The 19321-nt window shown below is 43.7% G+C and overlaps 1 protein-coding gene across 3 annotated transcripts in view; it reads left to right on the forward strand.

Moving 5' to 3' along the window:
* Positions 1–81: 81 nt before the first annotated feature.
* The window catches only part of NAT10 (N-acetyltransferase 10), a 55028-nt gene continuing 35788 nt past the window's right edge, over positions 82–19321 (forward strand). For 2 of the 3 annotated variants that reach the window (XR_012518145.1, XM_003919973.4), the window contains exons 1-8: positions 82–4577; positions 7043–7165; positions 7537–7628; positions 11148–11319; positions 12863–12985; positions 14937–14998; positions 17318–17432; positions 17680–17787. Coding sequence is in view for 2 of the 3 variants with exons in the window: in XM_003919973.4 (XP_003920022.2) it covers positions 7058–7165; positions 7537–7628; positions 11148–11319; positions 12863–12985; positions 14937–14998; positions 17318–17432; positions 17680–17787 (780 nt within the window). In the remaining variant the exon portion in view is untranslated. The other variant, XM_010333294.3, reaches the window with a different exon arrangement.

Consider the following 19321-nt stretch of genomic DNA (forward strand, 5'->3'; position numbering starts at 1 on the left):
GGTTGTGGTACATCATATTGGAAGGGTAAACCTGTTACTTTGGCAAATGAGGCTAGCACCTCCCCTTGCGTGCTTTAAATGACATCTGCCTGGGATGTACCACAACCATATGTTACCTGTATCTTAGGGGGATGGATAAAACATTTGTGGTTTACTGGGTAATCCCTAGATGATGTATGCTTGCAATCCTATATAAAACTAAATTTGCTATCTGTGTAGAAAATAATTTCATGACATTTACAATCAGGATTGAAGTAAGTTCTTTACACAGTGATCTCTCTGAATCAGTTCAGACAAGGGATGGGGGAAAATGCCTTCTAGGTTTTGAACTTCTGTGCATTAGTGCAGATGTTGTGAATGTGTAAAGGTGTTCATAGTTTGACTTCCTATGTATGTTTTTCAAAGAATTGTTTCTTTTTTTTGAACTATTTTTCTTTCTATTTTTGGTTATTTTGCCATCACAGTTTCAATGTGTATCTTATGTCTCTACTCAGACCATATTTTTAAAGGGGTATCTCATTATGGGGCAGGGAACTTTTTAACAAGTCTTATTAAGATCTGAATCTTGGTTCTAAGTATTGTGTATAATACGTGAATGCTTGTCCTGGTTGCAGAAGGCCTTTTGTTTGGTCACAGAGTTTCCAGGAAACGATGTCACACGTCACTGTAGCCTCTTGGTGTAGCAAGCTCACATATAAAATACTTTTGTATATGCACAATATAAATCATCTCATATGGATATGAAACTTTAAAAAAAAAAAACTCAAAAAGGTAGAATGTAATTGATTACCTTGATTAGGGCAGTGTTATTTCCAGATCCTAATAATTCGTAAGTACTATGGAAAAGTTATTTCAATCATTGTACCTTGATATTAAAACAAATATCCTTTAAATATTTCTAATCAGTTAGCCTCTACAGTTCTTTTGTCTCCTCTTATATGTAACTCTTACGTGGGAGACTTTTCCACTTATAGGAGACATGAGAATGTATGCTTATTCTCAGAAGGTTCATAACTGAGATGCTCAGTTAACAACTAGTTGAGCAGTCAGCTTCCTAAGTGTTTTAGGAAGTTTGTTCGTTATATTTTCAGTAATATAACTAGGAGAAATGGAATGCAGGTAAGCGCTGAATTCAAGACTTTTCATTTTAAGTTCCTGAATCTGCATCCCACTTGAGTTCTTGTTAAGCATTTTAAGTTTAACTGATTGTAAGTTAGGTTTCAAAGAATCAGTATTGCCCTTGATCTTTTCCTTTTTATGGAATTAATGGGGGAGGAACCCCCTCCCCAGCAAAACAAAAGTAAATTGTTAAAGCTCATCTTCATAACTTTTTCCATTTTGAATTCTACAGAAATACTGGAAAACACTAGTGAATGTTTAAAATTACTTTAGATTAAATTATATGAAAGCCTGTTTTTCTCACTGTCCTTGAACGAAGTCTGCTTAAGTTGTTAAAAACCATCAAGCAAAGCTGTTTAGTGAAGAAGTGCTACTGGTATGAGGAGAGGAAAAGCTTTATTTAAGAAATCTGATAGCCTCATCTATTACACTTCTCAACCTCTACTACTACTACTATCCTACTTTAACAGGCTCTTTTGAAGTCCATTCCAGTTACGTGCAGTAGTATGGCTGTTTTGAGTATAGGGAGTAGAAGATCAGTTTGTTCCTGATGATGTAGCAAAGGCATTTGTGTATTATTGCTTATTTGGAAATACCAACTGTAAGTAATGTGTTTAATAGGGATACACACTGTTTTAAGCCACTGAACTAAGGCTTTATTCAGCAAATTACAGTGTATCCTTTACCCAGCATCGTGCCAAGCACTAGGCATTTATTGGTGTCAAAATCACTGTGGTTTCTGCTTTCCTTGAACTGTCTAATCAAATACACTGATGTGACACCAAAGTGTAGCAAATGCCATGATGGAGCAATGTGTTGATGATAGATGTTAAAGCCATGACAGAGTTTATGCTAGTTAAAATGATGAGAGAGGTAACTGAGCTAGATTTGAAGGATGAGGAGTAGTAGACTAGTCAAAGGGGAGAGAATAAATAGCTAAACATCTGATCACCAGTGACTGATAAAGTTACCACGCTCAAGTGGAAAGAAAGGACTAGCAGAGTTACAGGTTAGAGAAACAGGTAAAGGTTACCAGGGGCAGTGTTAATAGTTGCATTCCACGTTAAGTTTCGTCTCTTAAGGACAGTTCCAAACTATTCTGTGTTTTGGTTGGGCCAGGCACGGTGGCTCACGCCTGTAATCCCAGCATTTTGGGAGGCTGAGGTGGGCAGATCAGAAGTTCAAGACCAACCTGGGTAATACGGTGAAACCCCATCTCTACTAAAAATACAAAAATTAGCTGGGTGTGGTGGCGTGTGCTTGTAGTCCCAGTTACTCAGGAGACTGAGACAGAAGAATCGCTTGAGCCCACGAGGTGGAGGTTTCAGTAAGCTGAGATTGCGCTCCACTGCTCTCCACCCTGGGCAGCAAAGCAAGACTCCGTCTCAAAACAAAAAAAAAAGTGTATTGTTTGGGGTGGGGATGGTGGTTCACTTAATAAAATTGCCATTTAAAGAACACAATGCAGTGTTGAGAACAACATGTGGGTCAAGAGATGGTGAGGCTTGTTGGAGTGGCTCATGAGAAATGGACTGCAACATTAAGGTGGGGATGGGGTGGCGGTGGTGAATGTATTGTATAGATTCCCTGTCTCACTGGACACTACTCAGTATCCTTTGCCGATTTCTCCAGGCATTGGATGTCAGATTAATCTCTAGCTAAAATATTCCCTGGGTAATCTCATCTAGTCCCATGATTTTGAAGATCAACAGCGTTTTAGTCCTAAATATTTCTAGGTCCCAAACCTCTCAAAACTCATATTTACCATCTTGATAGGAATTTCTCAATATTCCAAGTCAACTTGATTACCCAACACCAGTTCTTCATTTGTCCAATTGCTCAAAGTAGATGTTTTGGGTGCCATCTTCAATTTACTTTTGTATCCTATAGCCTTAAGTTGAGTCCATGTGCTTCCAACTTGAATCTCCAGTCATTTAATACTGTTAACCACTACCACGACTACGATTCTAGCACAGGTGACTAAAATAGGTTATAATTGTGGCCCTTGTTTCTACCTTTGCCTTCCTGTGGTTTAATTTTTGCATAACCAAATAAGCCTTTTAAGAGGGCAAAGCAGATTTTCTCATTTCTCTGTTCCCCACAAACTCCAGCGGTTTCTCATCATACTAGAATTAAATTCTGAATGTGGTCCTCATGCCATACTTTTATCTGGCCTGCCTTACTGTTACTTCACTTGCCCACTGCTTCGGCCACACTGACTGCTTTGCCAGGATTTTTTTTCCCCTCTTGGAGCTTTTGTATGTAAATCTTAAGGCATGGGAAAGCTTTTCGCTCAGATATTCTCAGGGCTCATTCTAAATTTCGGGTCTTCGCTCTAACCAGTGTCACTCCCTCAGAGGCCTTAGGTGTTCGCTTCTGAAATAGTGTACCCTTAGTCACTTTACTCACTGGATACTTTTGCTTAACAGCATATAAAACTTAAAACTAGAATTAACCACGAGGGCCAGGAACATTTTGGTCACTATCCCTTGTGAGCAGACTAGTGTATGGCATATTGAAATTTTGCTGAATTAGAAAAGAATTTGGTGATGGATGTTGGACTAAATGGGTGGTGCTGCTGATACTAAAACTGGTAGTGTCTATCTGGGGAAGGGGTTTGGGTTCAGACATTTGCGGTATCCAGGAGGAAACATCAAGCAGCTGATAATGTTTTCTGAAGTTCAGCGATCTGCCCCGAAGTCAAGAATGCAAAACTATGTATAGGTAGCCCTTGCAGTCATGTTCTTGGAGGAGTTCAACTGGAATCCCTGGGGGAGTAACTTCATTTGACGACCATACACAGGCTTATTTAAGGGAGCCTGCAAAGTACAGCGGCCGCAGTCATGAGTAGATTCCAGGATTCCCATCTGTAAGATCAGAACGGTGGGGGTGGAGAGCCCAGCGAGACCAATAAAATAGGGCTGTTAGCCGAGTTTCCTCAACTCAACGGGGATCGGTTCAGTTGAACACAGATTCCTGGATCCGTCGCGTCTCGCGTATCCAGGCTAACGCTGAAAACCCTGGACCTACATGGGCAGACTCGGGGTGCGAACTTCTATTTTTCCCTTCTTAGCCAAGGTACCTTAGTTCGGATATAAACAGTGAAGGGAGGCAAACAGCACCCATCACCGCGGCTTCGGCGAGCAGTGAGACTAAAACGTGCAACTGCGCTGGACGTCTAGGCCGCAGCTCCGCCTCTGGAGCCTTACGTCATTACGCAGCGACAGCGATGAGGATGGTCCCTTCTCGCTCGCCGTCGCCGGCGACTTTAATGCGCTTGCGCACGTGGTACCTACTAGTGCCAGAGGACGCATGCTGCCAAGCGAGGCTAACTCCGAGAGCTGGCTACCAGGCATCCACTAGGGGCAGTCAGCTGTGCCTTGTCTTTCGGATTTGTTCCGTGCTCCCACGTGCTTCCGCTTCTCCACTGGCTGGGATCCCGCAGGGTCCGGGCGCAGGTACCAAACGCGGGAGGGCCGGGTATGGATGCCGATATTGGCATCTGTCTTCTTTTTGGACCAAGAGGGGACCGGCCTGAGGATGAAGGCTCTGCATCCGGATAGATAACTGGCCTACCCCTACTGCCCTCCACCCCTGTTTTGGTGCGCTGCTAGATAACAGAATCACCTCTCCCAAACGCAGCCGTTCTCGGCGCGTGCTTCTCGAGCGTCCTCGGGGGTTGCGTGGCTTGATACCCACCCTCTTAAGTGCCTGTAACTGGGGAGTCGGGGTGAATGGGTGGGTGACAACACTTGCTTTCCGTGGAGCTTGCCCGCAGTGCCTGGTTGCAGCTCTGGGCTTTGAACTGAGGTAATGTGATGCCAGATCCTTCTGCGTTGTGAAATGCTTCACTGTGCGCATTCCTTTATACTTTTTTTTTAAAAAATCAGGAGTCACATCATTCAGGACTTGGTTTTGTTTGCCAATGCACCTAAAGTGGTGCCTGGCACATAGATGTTAGGTGTAGATAAATGAAGGAGTGAGTGAAAAATAATCTCCTTCAAGGCCTTCCCCTCCAGGCCTTCCATGACAACTTCAGCCCATAGTAATCTCAGCCCTTCCTTCATTTGACCCCTCACTGTAGTTATTATTTTTACATCTAATTTATCTGTGTTCTTGTTCCTCATCTCATTCCCTTAAATATCTTCTTCAAGAAAAATGCAAGCTTGAAGTAATGGGCCTTCTGGTATTACTTCTGGGGGTCCCACAGTAGCTAGAGCAAAAGGCAGCCCCCATTAAAATTGGTTGTTGATTGATTTTGCGGAATCTTTATGTGGCAGGCAACACAAGGTTTACAAGTTGAGAAGATTGGTGAACTGGGAAGAGCTCAGGCTCTGGAGTCAGGAAGACTGGAGTGTGAATTCTGTCTCTGTCGTTTTTCTGCCTCGGGTTACTTGAATTCTTTATACTTTCTCCTTTATTTGTAAATTGGGGTCCTTGATAGTGACTTAGTGTGTTATAGTATGACATATACTAAAATCTTTGATTGGATTGGGAGGTTAGAAGGGACAGTTAATGTTCAGTAAATGAGCTTTGTGTTTAGAATGCAGTAGGTACTGGAGTTTCTAAGTTTCATATTACTTTTACATTGTAGTAATATAAGTGATATTTCTGATGGTTTATTGATGTATTGTGATGATACAATATTTTACTGTAGGTAATCACAGAACTTTTTTTTTTTTTTTTTTTTTTTTTAGACAAGAGTCTTGCTCTGTCATCTAGGCTGGGATGCAACAGCACAATCTCAGCTCACTGCATCTTAACGCCTCTCCAGTTCGAGTGATTCTCTTGCCTTAGCCTCTCCTGTAGCTGGGACTGCAGGCGCCCACCAACACTCCCGACTAAGTTTTGTATTTTTAGTAGAGATGGGGTTTCGCCATGTTGGCTAGGCTGGTCTCGAATTCCTTACCTCAGATGATCCGCCCATCTCAGCCTCCCAAAGTGCTGGGATTACAGGTGTGAGCCACCACGCCAGGGGAGAACTTTTCAGGTCTGCCTGTACAAAGGCTTCAGTATAGTTTTCCCTAACATGAGGAAACAGTTGGACACATTACATCATGGAATTATTCATTGATATTTATTGACTTTGTTTACTTGACTTTATTAGTAAAGTGAATTTTTTAAGACTCCTCAAAAACAAAAGAACAAGGTAAAAGTCCCACCATCCAGAAATAGCTATTTTACACTTTGGTATTTTTTTCCAGTCTTTTATGTGTATGTATAAGAAATGGCATCATACTTTATTTTGTCTTGGTCCTGTCATAAACATCTGTATCCATATCCTCAGTTATTAAAAATGCTTGGCCAGGTGCGGTGGCTCACACCTATAACCCCGGCACTTTGGGATGCTGAAGCGGGCAGATCATGAGGTCAAGAGATCAAGACCATCCTGGCCAACATGGTGAAACCCCGTCTGTACTAAAAATATGAAAAATTAGCTGGGCATGGTGGCTTGCACCTGAACTACTCGAGAGGCTGAGGTGGGTGGATCACTTGAACCCGGGAGGCAGAGGTTTCAGTGAGCTGAGATTGCGCTGCTGCACTCCAGCCTGGTGACAGAGCAAGACTTTGTCTCAAAAACAGACAAACGAAAGTGCTTTGGATATTTGGTTATGCCATTATTTATTTTAGTCATTCTACTTTTTTGAATATTTAAGTTTCTGACTTAAAACACTTTTTTTCTAATAGAGTTGAATTGCAGGCTTCCCAGGCTGAGGAAAGATTTTTCTCACTTCCCAAGCCCAAGGTTTTCTAAGTTTAAAACTAGAGGCTGATCTCTTCCCTATGGAGCTCTTTGAGGGTTAAGTAAGACAATGCTTATGAATATGCCTAGCACAGCCCCTGGCCCCACAAGAGGCAGCCAGCTAATGTTCCTTAGACATAATCTAGTGCACATGGTCAGTTGTATTTCTCTCTCTTTTAGTAATATTTGTTCACCATGCATCGGAAAAAGGTGGATAACCGAATCCGGATTCTCATTGAGAATGGGGTAGCTGAGCGGCAAAGATCTCTCTTTGTTGTAGTCGGGGATCGAGGAAAAGATCAGGTATGACCTGGCAAATGCTTCCTGAATTACTTTTTATCTTGTCTAGAGAGTCAGCATATTTAAGCACCCCGGGGTTTCAGGACATAATGGCATTAAGACCTCTGGCTGGTAAGATGCCTAGTGGGAACCTTTCTTTATTTCCTGGAAGTGGCGAATTCTCTGTATTTAGACTTATTAGCAATTTGTTAGCAGACAAGCTAATACCTTTTGAAGCCCGGGATGGTGGGTTGACCACCAGGTTAACTGTCTGTGACCTGGCTTCTAGTCCTGGCTCTCAATTTAGTTTCCACATCTGTCAAATGAGGTCTTAGGTCTGGCAGTCTCTAAAGTCTCTTTTGTGTCTGAAATTCTGTGACTTTTTTGTTTGACAGGTTGTAATACTTCATCATATGTTATCCAAAGCAACTGTGAAGGCTCGGCCTTCAGTGCTATGGTGTTACAAGAAAGAGCTGGGGTTTAGCAGGTAAGCTGGGCTCTTCATGTGTTTTATCCAGCTCACAATTCCTGCTCATTAAATGCCAGGAAATGATTCCTTGACATATTTCTTATGGGTCTTTAGTGGAGCTGCTATCTCTGAGGACATATGGAGTTGATAACCTTTCTTCATTCCTGAAAATAAGTTTCAGATCATTTTCATGCTTTTTAAGTCACCAGTCCAATGCCTTGCCTTTGGCATATGGTTTTCCTTCCTGCTTTTCTAGTCTGATTAAGCCCATCTCATGCAAGTTCCTTCAAATTGTCTTTCCTACCTCAAATTTATTCCACCTTTTCATTATCTCTTTTTTACTTCCCATCCTTCATGGAGGGGATGTGCCTCATCCCATGTCCAAGGAAAACCCCTTTATGTAGCTGTATCTCCCCGCCCCACCTCTTTCTGGACCTTTTGTCTTTGCTTTACTGGCCACTCCATACCCTTTGGGAACTTTCTCCTTCCTGTAAACATGCCCAGATTTTTCTATGATCAAAAGCTGATTAGATGCATACCCAGATTTCTCTCTCAGGTTAGCATTTTCCCCCATTTTTATTGCCATACACTCTAAAACAGAAATCTTTGCACTTAGTAGCCACTTTTGCAATCTGGTTTCTGCTTCTGTAATGGCGATCAAATTGTGCCGTTAGATATCCCTAGCATCTTGTTGCCTAATGAATCAACTTTTCTCTCTCTCTCTCCCCTCTTCAGAGCTCTGCCTCATCTCCCAGTTCACTGCTATATTTGACAGTTGGCTGTTTGAAGCTGTGGCAGTCAAGACTTTTAGTCATAGATAACGAAGTTCCAATACAAACACAATTTGGCACAAAGGGATTCCATTGAAGTATATGGGGTATTTCCTGGAATCCAAGGGGATAAGATTTCAGTCCTGCTCACGGGTGTTGTAGAGCCAGAGCGCTAATGCTCCCAGCTTAATTTGTCATCTCGGCATATCTGCTCTGTGTAGACCAGCTTTCTCACTGCAGATCTGCTTTCCGTTTTCTGTTGTCCCCCTCGCAGAAACAACACTTGCATTTTCCATGTTTCAGGCCCATCCATGAGGAAGTCAGACTTTTCCCCAGAATTCTAGTGGAAAGATGCCCAACCCTGGCCAGAGGAGGGTAGGGTTTGTCATACTATAGTAGGAAGTTGGAAGTTCTGCCTGTAGCTTTGCGTTTGGAGAAGTCTGGGGTGGGTTGGGGAGTGATGTTCCCTGGGAGTGACCCACTGTAGCATCACCTCAGAAACAGTCTCCCTTCTTGGCCTCAGTGTCTTTACTCAGACCACCTTCCTGAGCTCTTCTTTTTCCCTGGATCTTGTCACCTTACTCTAAACCTAGCTGGCAATGTGATTCTATCCTTGGGCCTCTTCTGATTTCCAAATGTGCTCGTCTCTGATCTGACTCTGAAAGCCTGTCTCCAGCTCTGGCTGCTTTATGCTGTAAGTAACCTCCTTGCTTCTGTTTGCTCATGTTGTCTCCTCTGCTTGGAATGCCAATTCCACCTCTCTGATATCACCTATTGAAATTCTCCCCGTTTTTCAGGGCCTGCCTCCTCCATGAAACTTTTCCCGAGCCCCCAGTCATACCTGATGGTTCCTCTACCTTCCTCTGCGCTTGTCCTTCTCCTGTAATGCTTGTCACCAGATGCTGTTGTTTTGGGGTAGCGTCACTTCGTACTGTGACTTATGTTCTTTTTTTTTTTTTTTTTTAAACTTTCAGGTGATAAGCTCATTCAGATTGGAGCCCTCTCCTATTTATCTTTGTATTTTCCTATTTTCAGCTGATTTAGCATGTTGTCATAGGTACTCAGTGTATGTTGAGTTGGGTGTATTGTTAACAGCTCTAAAATTATTTTAATTTAAATTAGTACCAGAGGCTAAACTCTTCCTTGTCCTTTGGGCTTAAAGGAAAGGGATTCTGCCTAAAAGAAACCAGACAGTTAGAGCCTTACTGTCGAAATGTGCGAAGTGCAGAAAACCCAAAGAGGAAAATAAAAAGCATCTTGCCGTCTAGGCATTGTCAGCATCTAGGTGTATGTTACTGGTCTAGTTTTGAACCATAATTGGTATTCTGTTATATGTACATTCATAATTAGAGAGGTAGGCATTTTTAATACAGATTGAGAATAAGGCCTGTTGCCTATCCCAGAATTTTAAGTTTTTAGGCCTTCTGGTTTTCAATATTTTTCATTAGACAAATGTGAGATGGATGTGGAATTAGGCAGTTCAAAGTCTTCCGGGAAGATTTGCCTTTTGAATTTAAACCACCTGGATTTACTTCTAAAAATCTAGTTTTGTTCCTCTATGAGCTGTGAGCTCTTCTGCCCCACCCCTGTCTTCATCTGGCAGAGCATTGTGTTCAAGCTAATGCCTGCTCGTAAGTCATGGGCTTAAGGCCTGAACCAGAAAGGACAGTGGAGATAAACTCAGCCACTGCCTTGGTTCATAGATGAGAAAGTGGAGGCCCGCAGGAGGATGGGCCTTTGTTCTAGCTTTTAAGTTAAAAGAACTACGGTAAAGGTAGCATTTTGATCAGCTGTAATCCTCCATTCTAAAACATTCTAATACTCTGTTTTGTTAAAGGAAAGGTAAATAGCAGCTGGATGTTCAGGGTTTTTAAGACCAAACGAAAATTCAGGGATTCCTTAGAGACGTCCAGATTCCATTCTAATCCCTTGTCCTGTATCATTATTATCTTACGTGAGACCTGCCCTTGAAGACATAATGCCACCTTCTCGGGGAGGAAGTCATCTGGGAAGGATGAATAAAGTAACATGCCATCACCTCGTCTTTCCCAGGATCTCTGGGACACAGCACAGTGTAGTTGAAGCATTGGCTTATGACTGAGGTAATGAGGCCACTCAGGTTTGGTTTCAAGCTCTGGCTTTGGCCAAATGTGAGGGTTAGCTACCCTATTACCCATCTTTTAAAGAAAAGTATTTGTTGAAGGTCACAGCAAAATAGCAGTGTTCACACATGGACTTACCACTCTTTTTTTAAAAAATTTTTTTTGTGTTCTTATTAGAGACAGGACTTCACTATATGTTGGCCAGGCTGGTCTTGAACTTCTGACCTTGTGATCTGCCAGCCTTTGCCTCCTCCAGTGCTGGGATTACAGGCGTAAACCACTGCGCCCAGCTGATTTATCATGCTTACTCCAAGCCCTTAAGCCAGGCATCCCCAAACTTTTTACACGGGGGGCCAGTTCACTGTCCCTCAGACCATTGGAGGGCTGCCACATACTGTGCTCCTCTCACTGACCACCAATGAAAGAGGTGCCCCTTCCTGAAGTGCAGCGGGTTGGGGGAGGGGTGCGGATAAATGGCCTCAGGGGGCCGCCTTAAGCACTCTAATGCCTCTCTACTGCCTTCCACCTGAAAGTGGCCTCACACTTTCAAGTTCCCTACTAGCTCTGAAGGTCTATGTGGGTGATCACTGAACCTGTCCCTGGTTCCAGCTCTTTAGCTTCTCTGGTTAACTGGCTCTCATGGGATTGGGGGCATGTGATTACAGTCACCGGAAGAAAAGAATGCGACAGCTGCAGAAGAAAATAAAGAATGGAACATTGAATGTGAAGCAGGATGACCCCTTTGAACTCTTCATAGCAGCCACAAACATTCGCTACTGCTACTACAATGAGACCCACAAGATCCTGGGCAATACCTTTGGCATGTGTGTGCTGCAGGTGGGTGGCTTCCTCTAGCCTGTGATTGAAGTCAGAGTCTTGAGGGTTGCATGGGCTGCCTGGCTTTCCACTGGGAACAAGCATACAGTAAGGAGAGAAAAGTCCCGTGTTCCCTGTCCCCAAGCATTATTAGTGGAAGTCCTGGCCACTTTCCAAAGTACATTTAATCACCTACCCCATATAAAGAGAGAATTTTCTACTGAAATCAGCACTTGTCTAGAGACACCAGAACTGAAGCGATGCTGTGTTATAACTGGTTCTAACTAGCTAAAGCTGATTAAAGCAAATGCCAGAGACTTGAGTGCCTCTAGGACCCCGTGTCCTTTTTGGCATTCATTGAAGACTTTCTTGTCCAGTGAGCAGTGGGACTTGTTTTCCAACTGGGTACAGACCAATGCACTTAAATGTTCTGTCCAGAGTACCTGAGTATCATACCCACCATGAAAGCCCCTCTACCCCTTTCTAGCCCTTTAGTCCTTAAACACCCCTCACTTTACCTCTCAGAGACTACTTGGCGGATTTCTGCACCAGTGTGTATTCTCTTGCCTGGCAAGTTAATAGACTAAGTTTCACTGTGTGTGTGTGTGTGTGTGTGTGTGGTTGTGTGTGTGTGTGTGTGTGTGTGTGTATGTGTGTGTGTGTAAGCTCTGTGGTCTTTGTTTTATTCTTTGTTTCTTTGACTCCTCTGCCACCTCCCTACCCCATCCTCCCAAAAAAAGACAAGACAAAATTAAGCACAAATCCCCACATTTTTGTGTGTTTATCATATATACCTACGACTGTTTCTCGTATCATATACACCCATTATTATGTCAAGTTACATACCTTGCAAAATATGGGTTGTCTCCTTTATTGCTGGCTTGCATCCCACCTTGGAGACCAAAAAAGAGCATTTTGCCTCATTTTCAGCTTTACTGTGGGGAATGCCCTGGGTGATCACTGATTGGTAGGGAGTGGTCTGCTTGCTACCTTGGTTAGTTTCCTGAATAATGACTCCTGTGAGCAGTAGCTACCCGATGTGGTATAGTTTTGTCAAACAAGTTTGAGCTATAAATGCCAGAAAACGATTGTAAGAAGTTTCTGAAATTCAAGTATGAATCAATGAAGGTTGGAAAATCTGTTTCCAAATAGGATTTTATCAGAGACATTTTGACATATAAAACTAATAATGTCTCACATATATTTTTTTATTTTTGGCATATAAAACCAGGTATTTGTATATTCGAGGGCTGGGCCCTCATCTGTGGTACCCCCTACGTGTGTATCCTGAGAGTCAAGGTGAGAATGGTCTTGGCTTTGTGCTCTGAAGTCCTATTTTTGCCTTATCACTTGGCTTTTGGTTAAGAGTCCCTTCGGTTGGGCCAGGCGCGGTGGCTCATGCCTATAAAATAGCACTTTGGGAGGCCTGGGTGGGTGGTGAGCCAAGATTGTGCCACTGCACTCTAGCCTGGGCAACAGAGCGAGACTCCATCTCAAGAAAAAAAAAAAGTTCCTTGGTTTGCTATTTGAATGACCAGCCCTTTCTAAAGTCCCTTTCTTCCAGGATTTTGAAGCCTTAACTCCAAACTTGCTGGCCAGGACTGTAGAAACAGTGGAAGGTGGTGGGCTGGTGGTCATCCTCCTACGGACCATGAACTCACTCAAGCAATTGTACACAATGACCATGGTAAGCATCTGTCTTTTAACTTAATTTTGAAGGTTCAAGTAAGTCTGTTTTTGCCGTGTTCCGCTTTCTTTGAAGAATTCCTGTTGTGCAGCTCCAGTGAGCAGTCAGCACAGCCTCTGGGCTAAGAGCTCTTTGAAGAAGTCACTGCAGTTAAATCTCAGGGTCCCTGAGTGTGCCTAGGCATCTCTGAATTTTGTTTTCAGGCACTTGCAAATTCTACACCAGTGAGACTCAGATATGATGCAGCTTTTATGTAGTTAAATGTTCTGGAATGATACTGTGCAAGGAGCAGTGCCAGTACCTAAATTTGTGTATTGCAAAAACAGAACCATGTGCAGACTCCTCTGGCCCTCATCCTAATGGATGACTAAGGAACATTTGCTAGTTGTACCCCGAGTTTGGCAAGAATTTCAACTCCAGCAGAGACTGTGTTCTCCCAAAGCAAAAGACATTGAGGACGTGGTGAAGGGTTAGGGATATGTCTCACCTGATGCAGAGCTGGTCTCACTCCGTCAGTGTTGCGAAGTCCACATTCAGAGGCAAATTTTTTAGTCACGCCTGTGCCCAGCAGCTCAGGAATGGTGGTTGGATTGGACTTAGGGTTTCTTGAGCTGCATTTATCTGATGAAATGGACTTTCCTCAAATCTTAGGGGCTGCTTCCTGTCCTTTCTACTCCCATTATCACTTGCACTACAGCCCTTTTGGCCTCCTGGAAAGTCCTCAGACATGCCCAGCACACACTCGGGCGAGGGCATTGGCAGTTCGTGTTCCCACTGGAATGTGCTTCCTCTGGGCCTCTGCCTGGCTCACGTCCTCATTGCATTCAAGTCCCTGCTCAGATAACGCCTCATCTGTGTGATCTTTCCTCACACCCCATTTACAGTAGGCGGCCGTGTCTATCACTCCCGAACCAGCTTTATTTTTCTTCAAAGCAATTGACAGTTATCTAAAGTTATTATTTTTTGTCTGTCCTCCTGTACTAGTCTCTAAATTTCATTGGCGGGCGAGGTGCAGTGGCTCCACTCCTGTAATCCCAGGACTTTGGGAGGCTGAGGTGGGCAGATCACCTGAGAACAGGAGTTTGAGACCAGCCTGGTCAACATGGTGAAACCCCATTTCTACTACAAATACAAACAAAAAATTAGCCAGGTATGGTGGCGCATACCTGTAATTCCAGCTATTAGGGAGGCTGAGGCAGGAAAATCGCTTGAGCTTGGGAGGCAGAGTTTGCAGTGAGCTGAGATTGCACATGTGTACTCCAGCCTGGGCGACAGAGTGAGACTCCATCTCAAAAAATAAAAATAAATAAATTTCACTGAAACAGAGAGTTTTCCTTGCTGTTGCGTTCCCAGATCTTAGAAGAGTGCCTGGCATTTAGTAAGCTTTCCTTAGATGTTTGAGAGTGAATGAATGACTTTGTGCTCACATCAGTTTGTTCTTCTGCTCCCTCTTACATGGCTACCTACTTATCCTTCAGGTCTCAGCTTATCATCTCAGGCCTTTGCTCACTACCCTACATAAGTGACCCCCACTTGCTGTCTGTGTACTCTATATTTCATATGTAGCATTTGCCAAAATTTGTATTTATCTACTTGTTTTTCTTCCTCCACCCATGACACTCCAAGCACCATGAGAACAGAGGTCATGCTTTGTTCACTAGTGTATGTACACAGCATGTCTGGCACACAGCATGTCAATTTTATGAAATAAATGAATACAACTTAGGATGCTAGAAAAAACGTGGAAAAGTAAAAGATTTTAATAAGAATTGTTGCATTCAGTGTCTGATCCCAGCTTCAGCAAATACCATGTGGCACAGCAGGTTATGTAGGAGCGATTTTGTTTCCAGCAAGGTTGCCAGTGTCTCCTTTGAGAGAGCTTTGTATGTGGACCCTGGTCCTCAGCTCTGTGTGCATGCCTTTGCTAATGGATGTTGTCTTTCTTTGTTAGGACGTGCATTCCAGGTACAGAACTGAGGCCCATCAGGATGTGGTGGGAAGATTTAATGAAAGGTAAGTCTATAGTTCCTCCCAATTGTGGGGCAGCCACATTGGGAGGGATATTTTTATGTTGGACTCAACTGAAAGCTTTGCTTTTATACTGGGGAAAGTAGTACAAGATTCCAAAAATGATGAGATTATTGACAGCAGCAGTAGTTGTGAAACTAGCTGGAAGCAGTAAAACGTAGTAGAAAGTTGGAGCTAGGAAAGCTCACTTTGTCTTTGCTAGCCCTGACAGTTCAGTTAAACCAGGTTACTCTCTCTGGCTCTTAGCTTATTCATCTTTTAAAGGAGTGATTTTTCTGGATCACTGTTTCTCAGAGATACTTCATAGAACACTAGTCTTTCCAAACTTTTTGTAGTGAATATGACATGTTGGGATAGTAAAAATGATGATTAAGAGAAATATGGGAGGAGTGAGATGTAATTAGAGGCAGAAAAAGGCGACAAAATGTTTCTTGCAAGCAAAGGAACACCCATAATTTCAAATACGGAAATTTTATTTGTTATCCAAAATTAAATATTTATTTATTTTTATTTTTATTTTGTTTTATTTTTTTGAGACAGAGTCTCGCTCTGTCACCCAGGCTGGAGCATAGTGGCATAATCTTGGCTCACTGCAACCTTCACCTCCTGGGTCAAGTGATTATTTTGCATCAGCCTCCTGAATAGCTGGGATTATAGGCACCTGCCACTGCATTCAGCTCGTTCGGCTCATTTTTTGCATTATTTATTTATTATTTTTTTTGAGATGGAGTCTTGCTCTGTTGCCCAGGCTGGAGTATAGTGGCACAATCTTGACCCGCTGCAACCTTCGTCTCCTGGGTTCAAGTGATTCTTATCCCTCAGCCTCCCGAGTAGCTGGGATAAATAGGAGTGTACTACCATGCCCAGCTAATTTTTATATTTTTAACAGAGACGAGGTTTTACCATGTTGGCTAGGCTGGTCCTGAACTTCTGACCTCAAGTGATCTGCCCGCCTCAGCCTCCCAAAGTGCTGGGATTACAGATGTGAGCCATCGTGCCTGGCCATTTTTTGTATTTTTAGTAGAGGTGGCGTTTCACCATGTTGGCCAAGCTGGTGTCGACTAGCTGCTGACCTCAAGTGATTCACTCACTTTGGCCTCCCAAAGTGCTGGGATTACAGTCGTGAGCCACCGTGCCTGGCGGTAGAATGCTAGTCTTTTAAGAGGGGACCATATGAGAAGGGTTTGGCCATGTATGTCTGGGAAGCACTGATACTGTTTTTCCTTTATGAAGATTTACCCCGGTCTGTTGTAATCTCTGAAAAGTCTTGCAGCAACAGGGACCTGTTTAACTGATTGTTTGTTTGCCAAATTTATTTTACCACAGTCTTTTCGGGGTGGGCGGGGCGGGGGGTGGGGGAACACCAGTTAGCACCATGTGAAACGCCATGAGAAATTTTGACCTAAATCAGTGGTTCTCATCTGGAGCTGTTTGGCCCCCTGGGGACATTTGGCAATGTCTGGAAATGTTTTGATTGCCATGACTTTGGGGCTGGTGGTGGTGGGTGCCGTGGGCATCTAGTGGGTAGAGGCGCGTATGCTGTTGAACAACCAGTGGTGTACAGGACGGCTCCACCCCAAAGAATTATCTGGTCCAAAATCTCAGTAGTGCTGAGGCGTAGAAATCTGGGTCTTGATGAACCCTGGGGGCCTCTCTCATTTTAACCCTCTGTGATGTTCTAACTTGGAGGACTGAGCAGAGCAGGAGGAGCAGCTGTGTGCTACTGAATAGAACAGACGCCTGTGAAATCTTTTTCGTGCAGTGAGAGGATGTTTGAATTTTGTAGTCAAACATTTTTTCTTGCATTCAAGAACATTTGTATTATATTTCTTTGGGGAACCTTCTTGCCCCCTTCTTCCTTTTATATCTTTCTTTTTCCTAGTGACAGCAGGTGATTTCATTTGTGTTTTTTCCCTGTGTGACTGGTGATCATATGGGGGTGGGGTTTGGAATTCCTCATTTAAGGATGGCCTGAAACACCTCAGTGCTAAAGAGCAAGGCTGGGAGGATGAGGGGAAGGCCACGTGGTTTAGGGAATAGTGGCAGTCACGTGGAACAGGAGGGCTTATCATTGATCTCCTGGGACGAGTCCTCGGGTTTTCTGATTTGCTGTATAAAGCATGTTCAGGTGCCTTGTGGAGAAGGTGTTGAATCATCTCACACTGCTGTCCAACTGGGTTTTGGCTTTTTCTGGCTTTCTTAGAAACCCTTGGGGCCAAATGATTTTTTTTGAAGAAAAGTTATACTCTGTGTAGACATTGCGTGCCCTCCTCAACACGTCATTGCAGTGGTTTTGTTTTTCAGGTTTATTCTCTCTCTGGCCTCTTGTAAGAAGTGTCTCGTCATTGATGACCAGCTCAACATCCTGCCCATCTCCTCCCACATTGCCACCATTGAGGCCCTGCCTCCGCAGACTCCGGTGAGTCTGTGCTGGGCTCCAGGAGTCTGGGGGAGGTTTCATTTTCATTTATTTATTTGTTTTAGAGACGGGGTTTCACTGTCTTGGTCAGGCTGGTCTTTGAATTCCTGACCTCGTTATCCACTCACCTCGGCCTCCCAAAGTGCTGGGATTATAGGCGTGAGCCACCACACCTGGCCTGGAAGCTGTGTGTTCTATGTTGATCCTCCTGTGGCAGTGACAGACCTTCCCCTTCTCTCTCTGGTAGGATGAGAGTCTTGGTCCTTCTGATCTGGAGCTGAAGGAGTTGAAGGAGAGCTTACAGGACACCCAGCCTGTGGGTGTATTGGTGGACTGCTGTAAGACCCTCGACCAGGTGAGTGTGGTGTGCAGAACTTCCAACGTAAAGATACAATACAGCATATGGAGTGCAACAGAAACCAACGTACATTGACTCGAGACCTGGACCCTCCCTGGAGAAGGGGGCTTTTTCCTTTGCTCATACTCATGTGTGCTCAGCAACAGTAGGGCTATTTCACATTTTCTGGGTACACAAAAGAAGTCTAGGGATTGCTTCCCCCTAATCAGGGGACAGATGAAGCAAATGAATTATTATTAGTATTATTTTTTTAAGAGACAGAGTCTCGTTCTGTCACACAGGCTGGAGTGCAGTGGTGTGATTGAGTTACAGTGCTCACTGTAACTTCGAACTCCTGGCCTCAAGCAGTCCTCCTGCCTCAACCTCCTAAGGTACTAAGATTACAGGCATGATCCACTGCGTCTGCACAGATTACACTGAAAAGGGAATCCCCTCAGCACTTTTTTCCAAGAGAGGGCAATATACCTACGTTCTTCAATTTCAGCTAAGTTTTGATGATATAAAGGTTTTTGATTACAGCGTATTAAGAAGTGAGAGGAGAACTTGAGGCCCTAGTCTAGGACTTAGCCTGGTTGCAGTGTGAGGCCTGATGAGGGCCTTCTGGGGTGATATGTACCTGGTCTTCGAAGCAAGCAGCAGGCTGGGGAGAGCTGCCAGGATGCATTTCTGTGCTCACCTAGGTGACCAGCGCTGGTAAACTTGGCTTCTCTGGTGGTTTCTGGGTCGTGGTGGGAACTGATTGGGCACAGCCCAGAGGTTTTGAGTTGGGTGTTTTCAGGGTTATAGGTCAGCCTGAGCCAAATGAGCAGCATGGGTCTCTGCCCTCGAGAGGGAAGACAGCTGCAGTGACACTTCCCACTTGGGGCTGAGTCCCAGCAGGCTGGCTTCCCTTTTCATTCTGGAAATAGAATCAGCAGCTACATAGCTCTCTATGCAGCCCAGGCTGCAGGCTGCAGGCTTTTTTGATTCACTTCCTGGTACCCTCTTTATCACAAAAGAGAAGGAGCGAGCGACTGGATGAAGCAGGAGAAACTGATTCTAGTAAGTAGTGTTATAAGAAAACGAATGTCAGCACTCTGGTTAAAAATACAAAGAAAAAAAAGAAGAGTGAAAAAGAAAACAAACGGCCTATGACAAAAAAAAAAAAAAAAAACAGAAGAAAGTTAATAGAAAAGAGTACATAAAAAAATAAGAAGTGTTTCCACTTGGCAGTTGCACTCTGCCGAAACAACTGCTATTAACAGTTTATTATGTATCCTGCTGCATCTTTTTTCATGCACATAAATGAATAAAATGTGAAGGGATCATACTACAGAGTATAAATAGTCCCCTGTTAGACATTTGGATTGATTCCAGCATTTCCGCTATTAGAAACAATGCTCTGAGGGGATTCTTACAGATATGTTTGGGGGTACTATACTTAGGATACATTTCCAGAAGAGAAATTGCTGAATCAGAGATTGTATGTATTATAATGGGCGTTGTACCAGTTGATGGAACTATCCAGTGTGTGGAAATGCCTTTTTCCAAA

The sequence above is a fragment of the Saimiri boliviensis genome, chromosome 6 (assembly GCF_048565385.1).
Source record: "Saimiri boliviensis isolate mSaiBol1 chromosome 6, mSaiBol1.pri, whole genome shotgun sequence".
NCBI lineage: Eukaryota > Metazoa > Chordata > Mammalia > Primates > Cebidae > Saimiri > Saimiri boliviensis.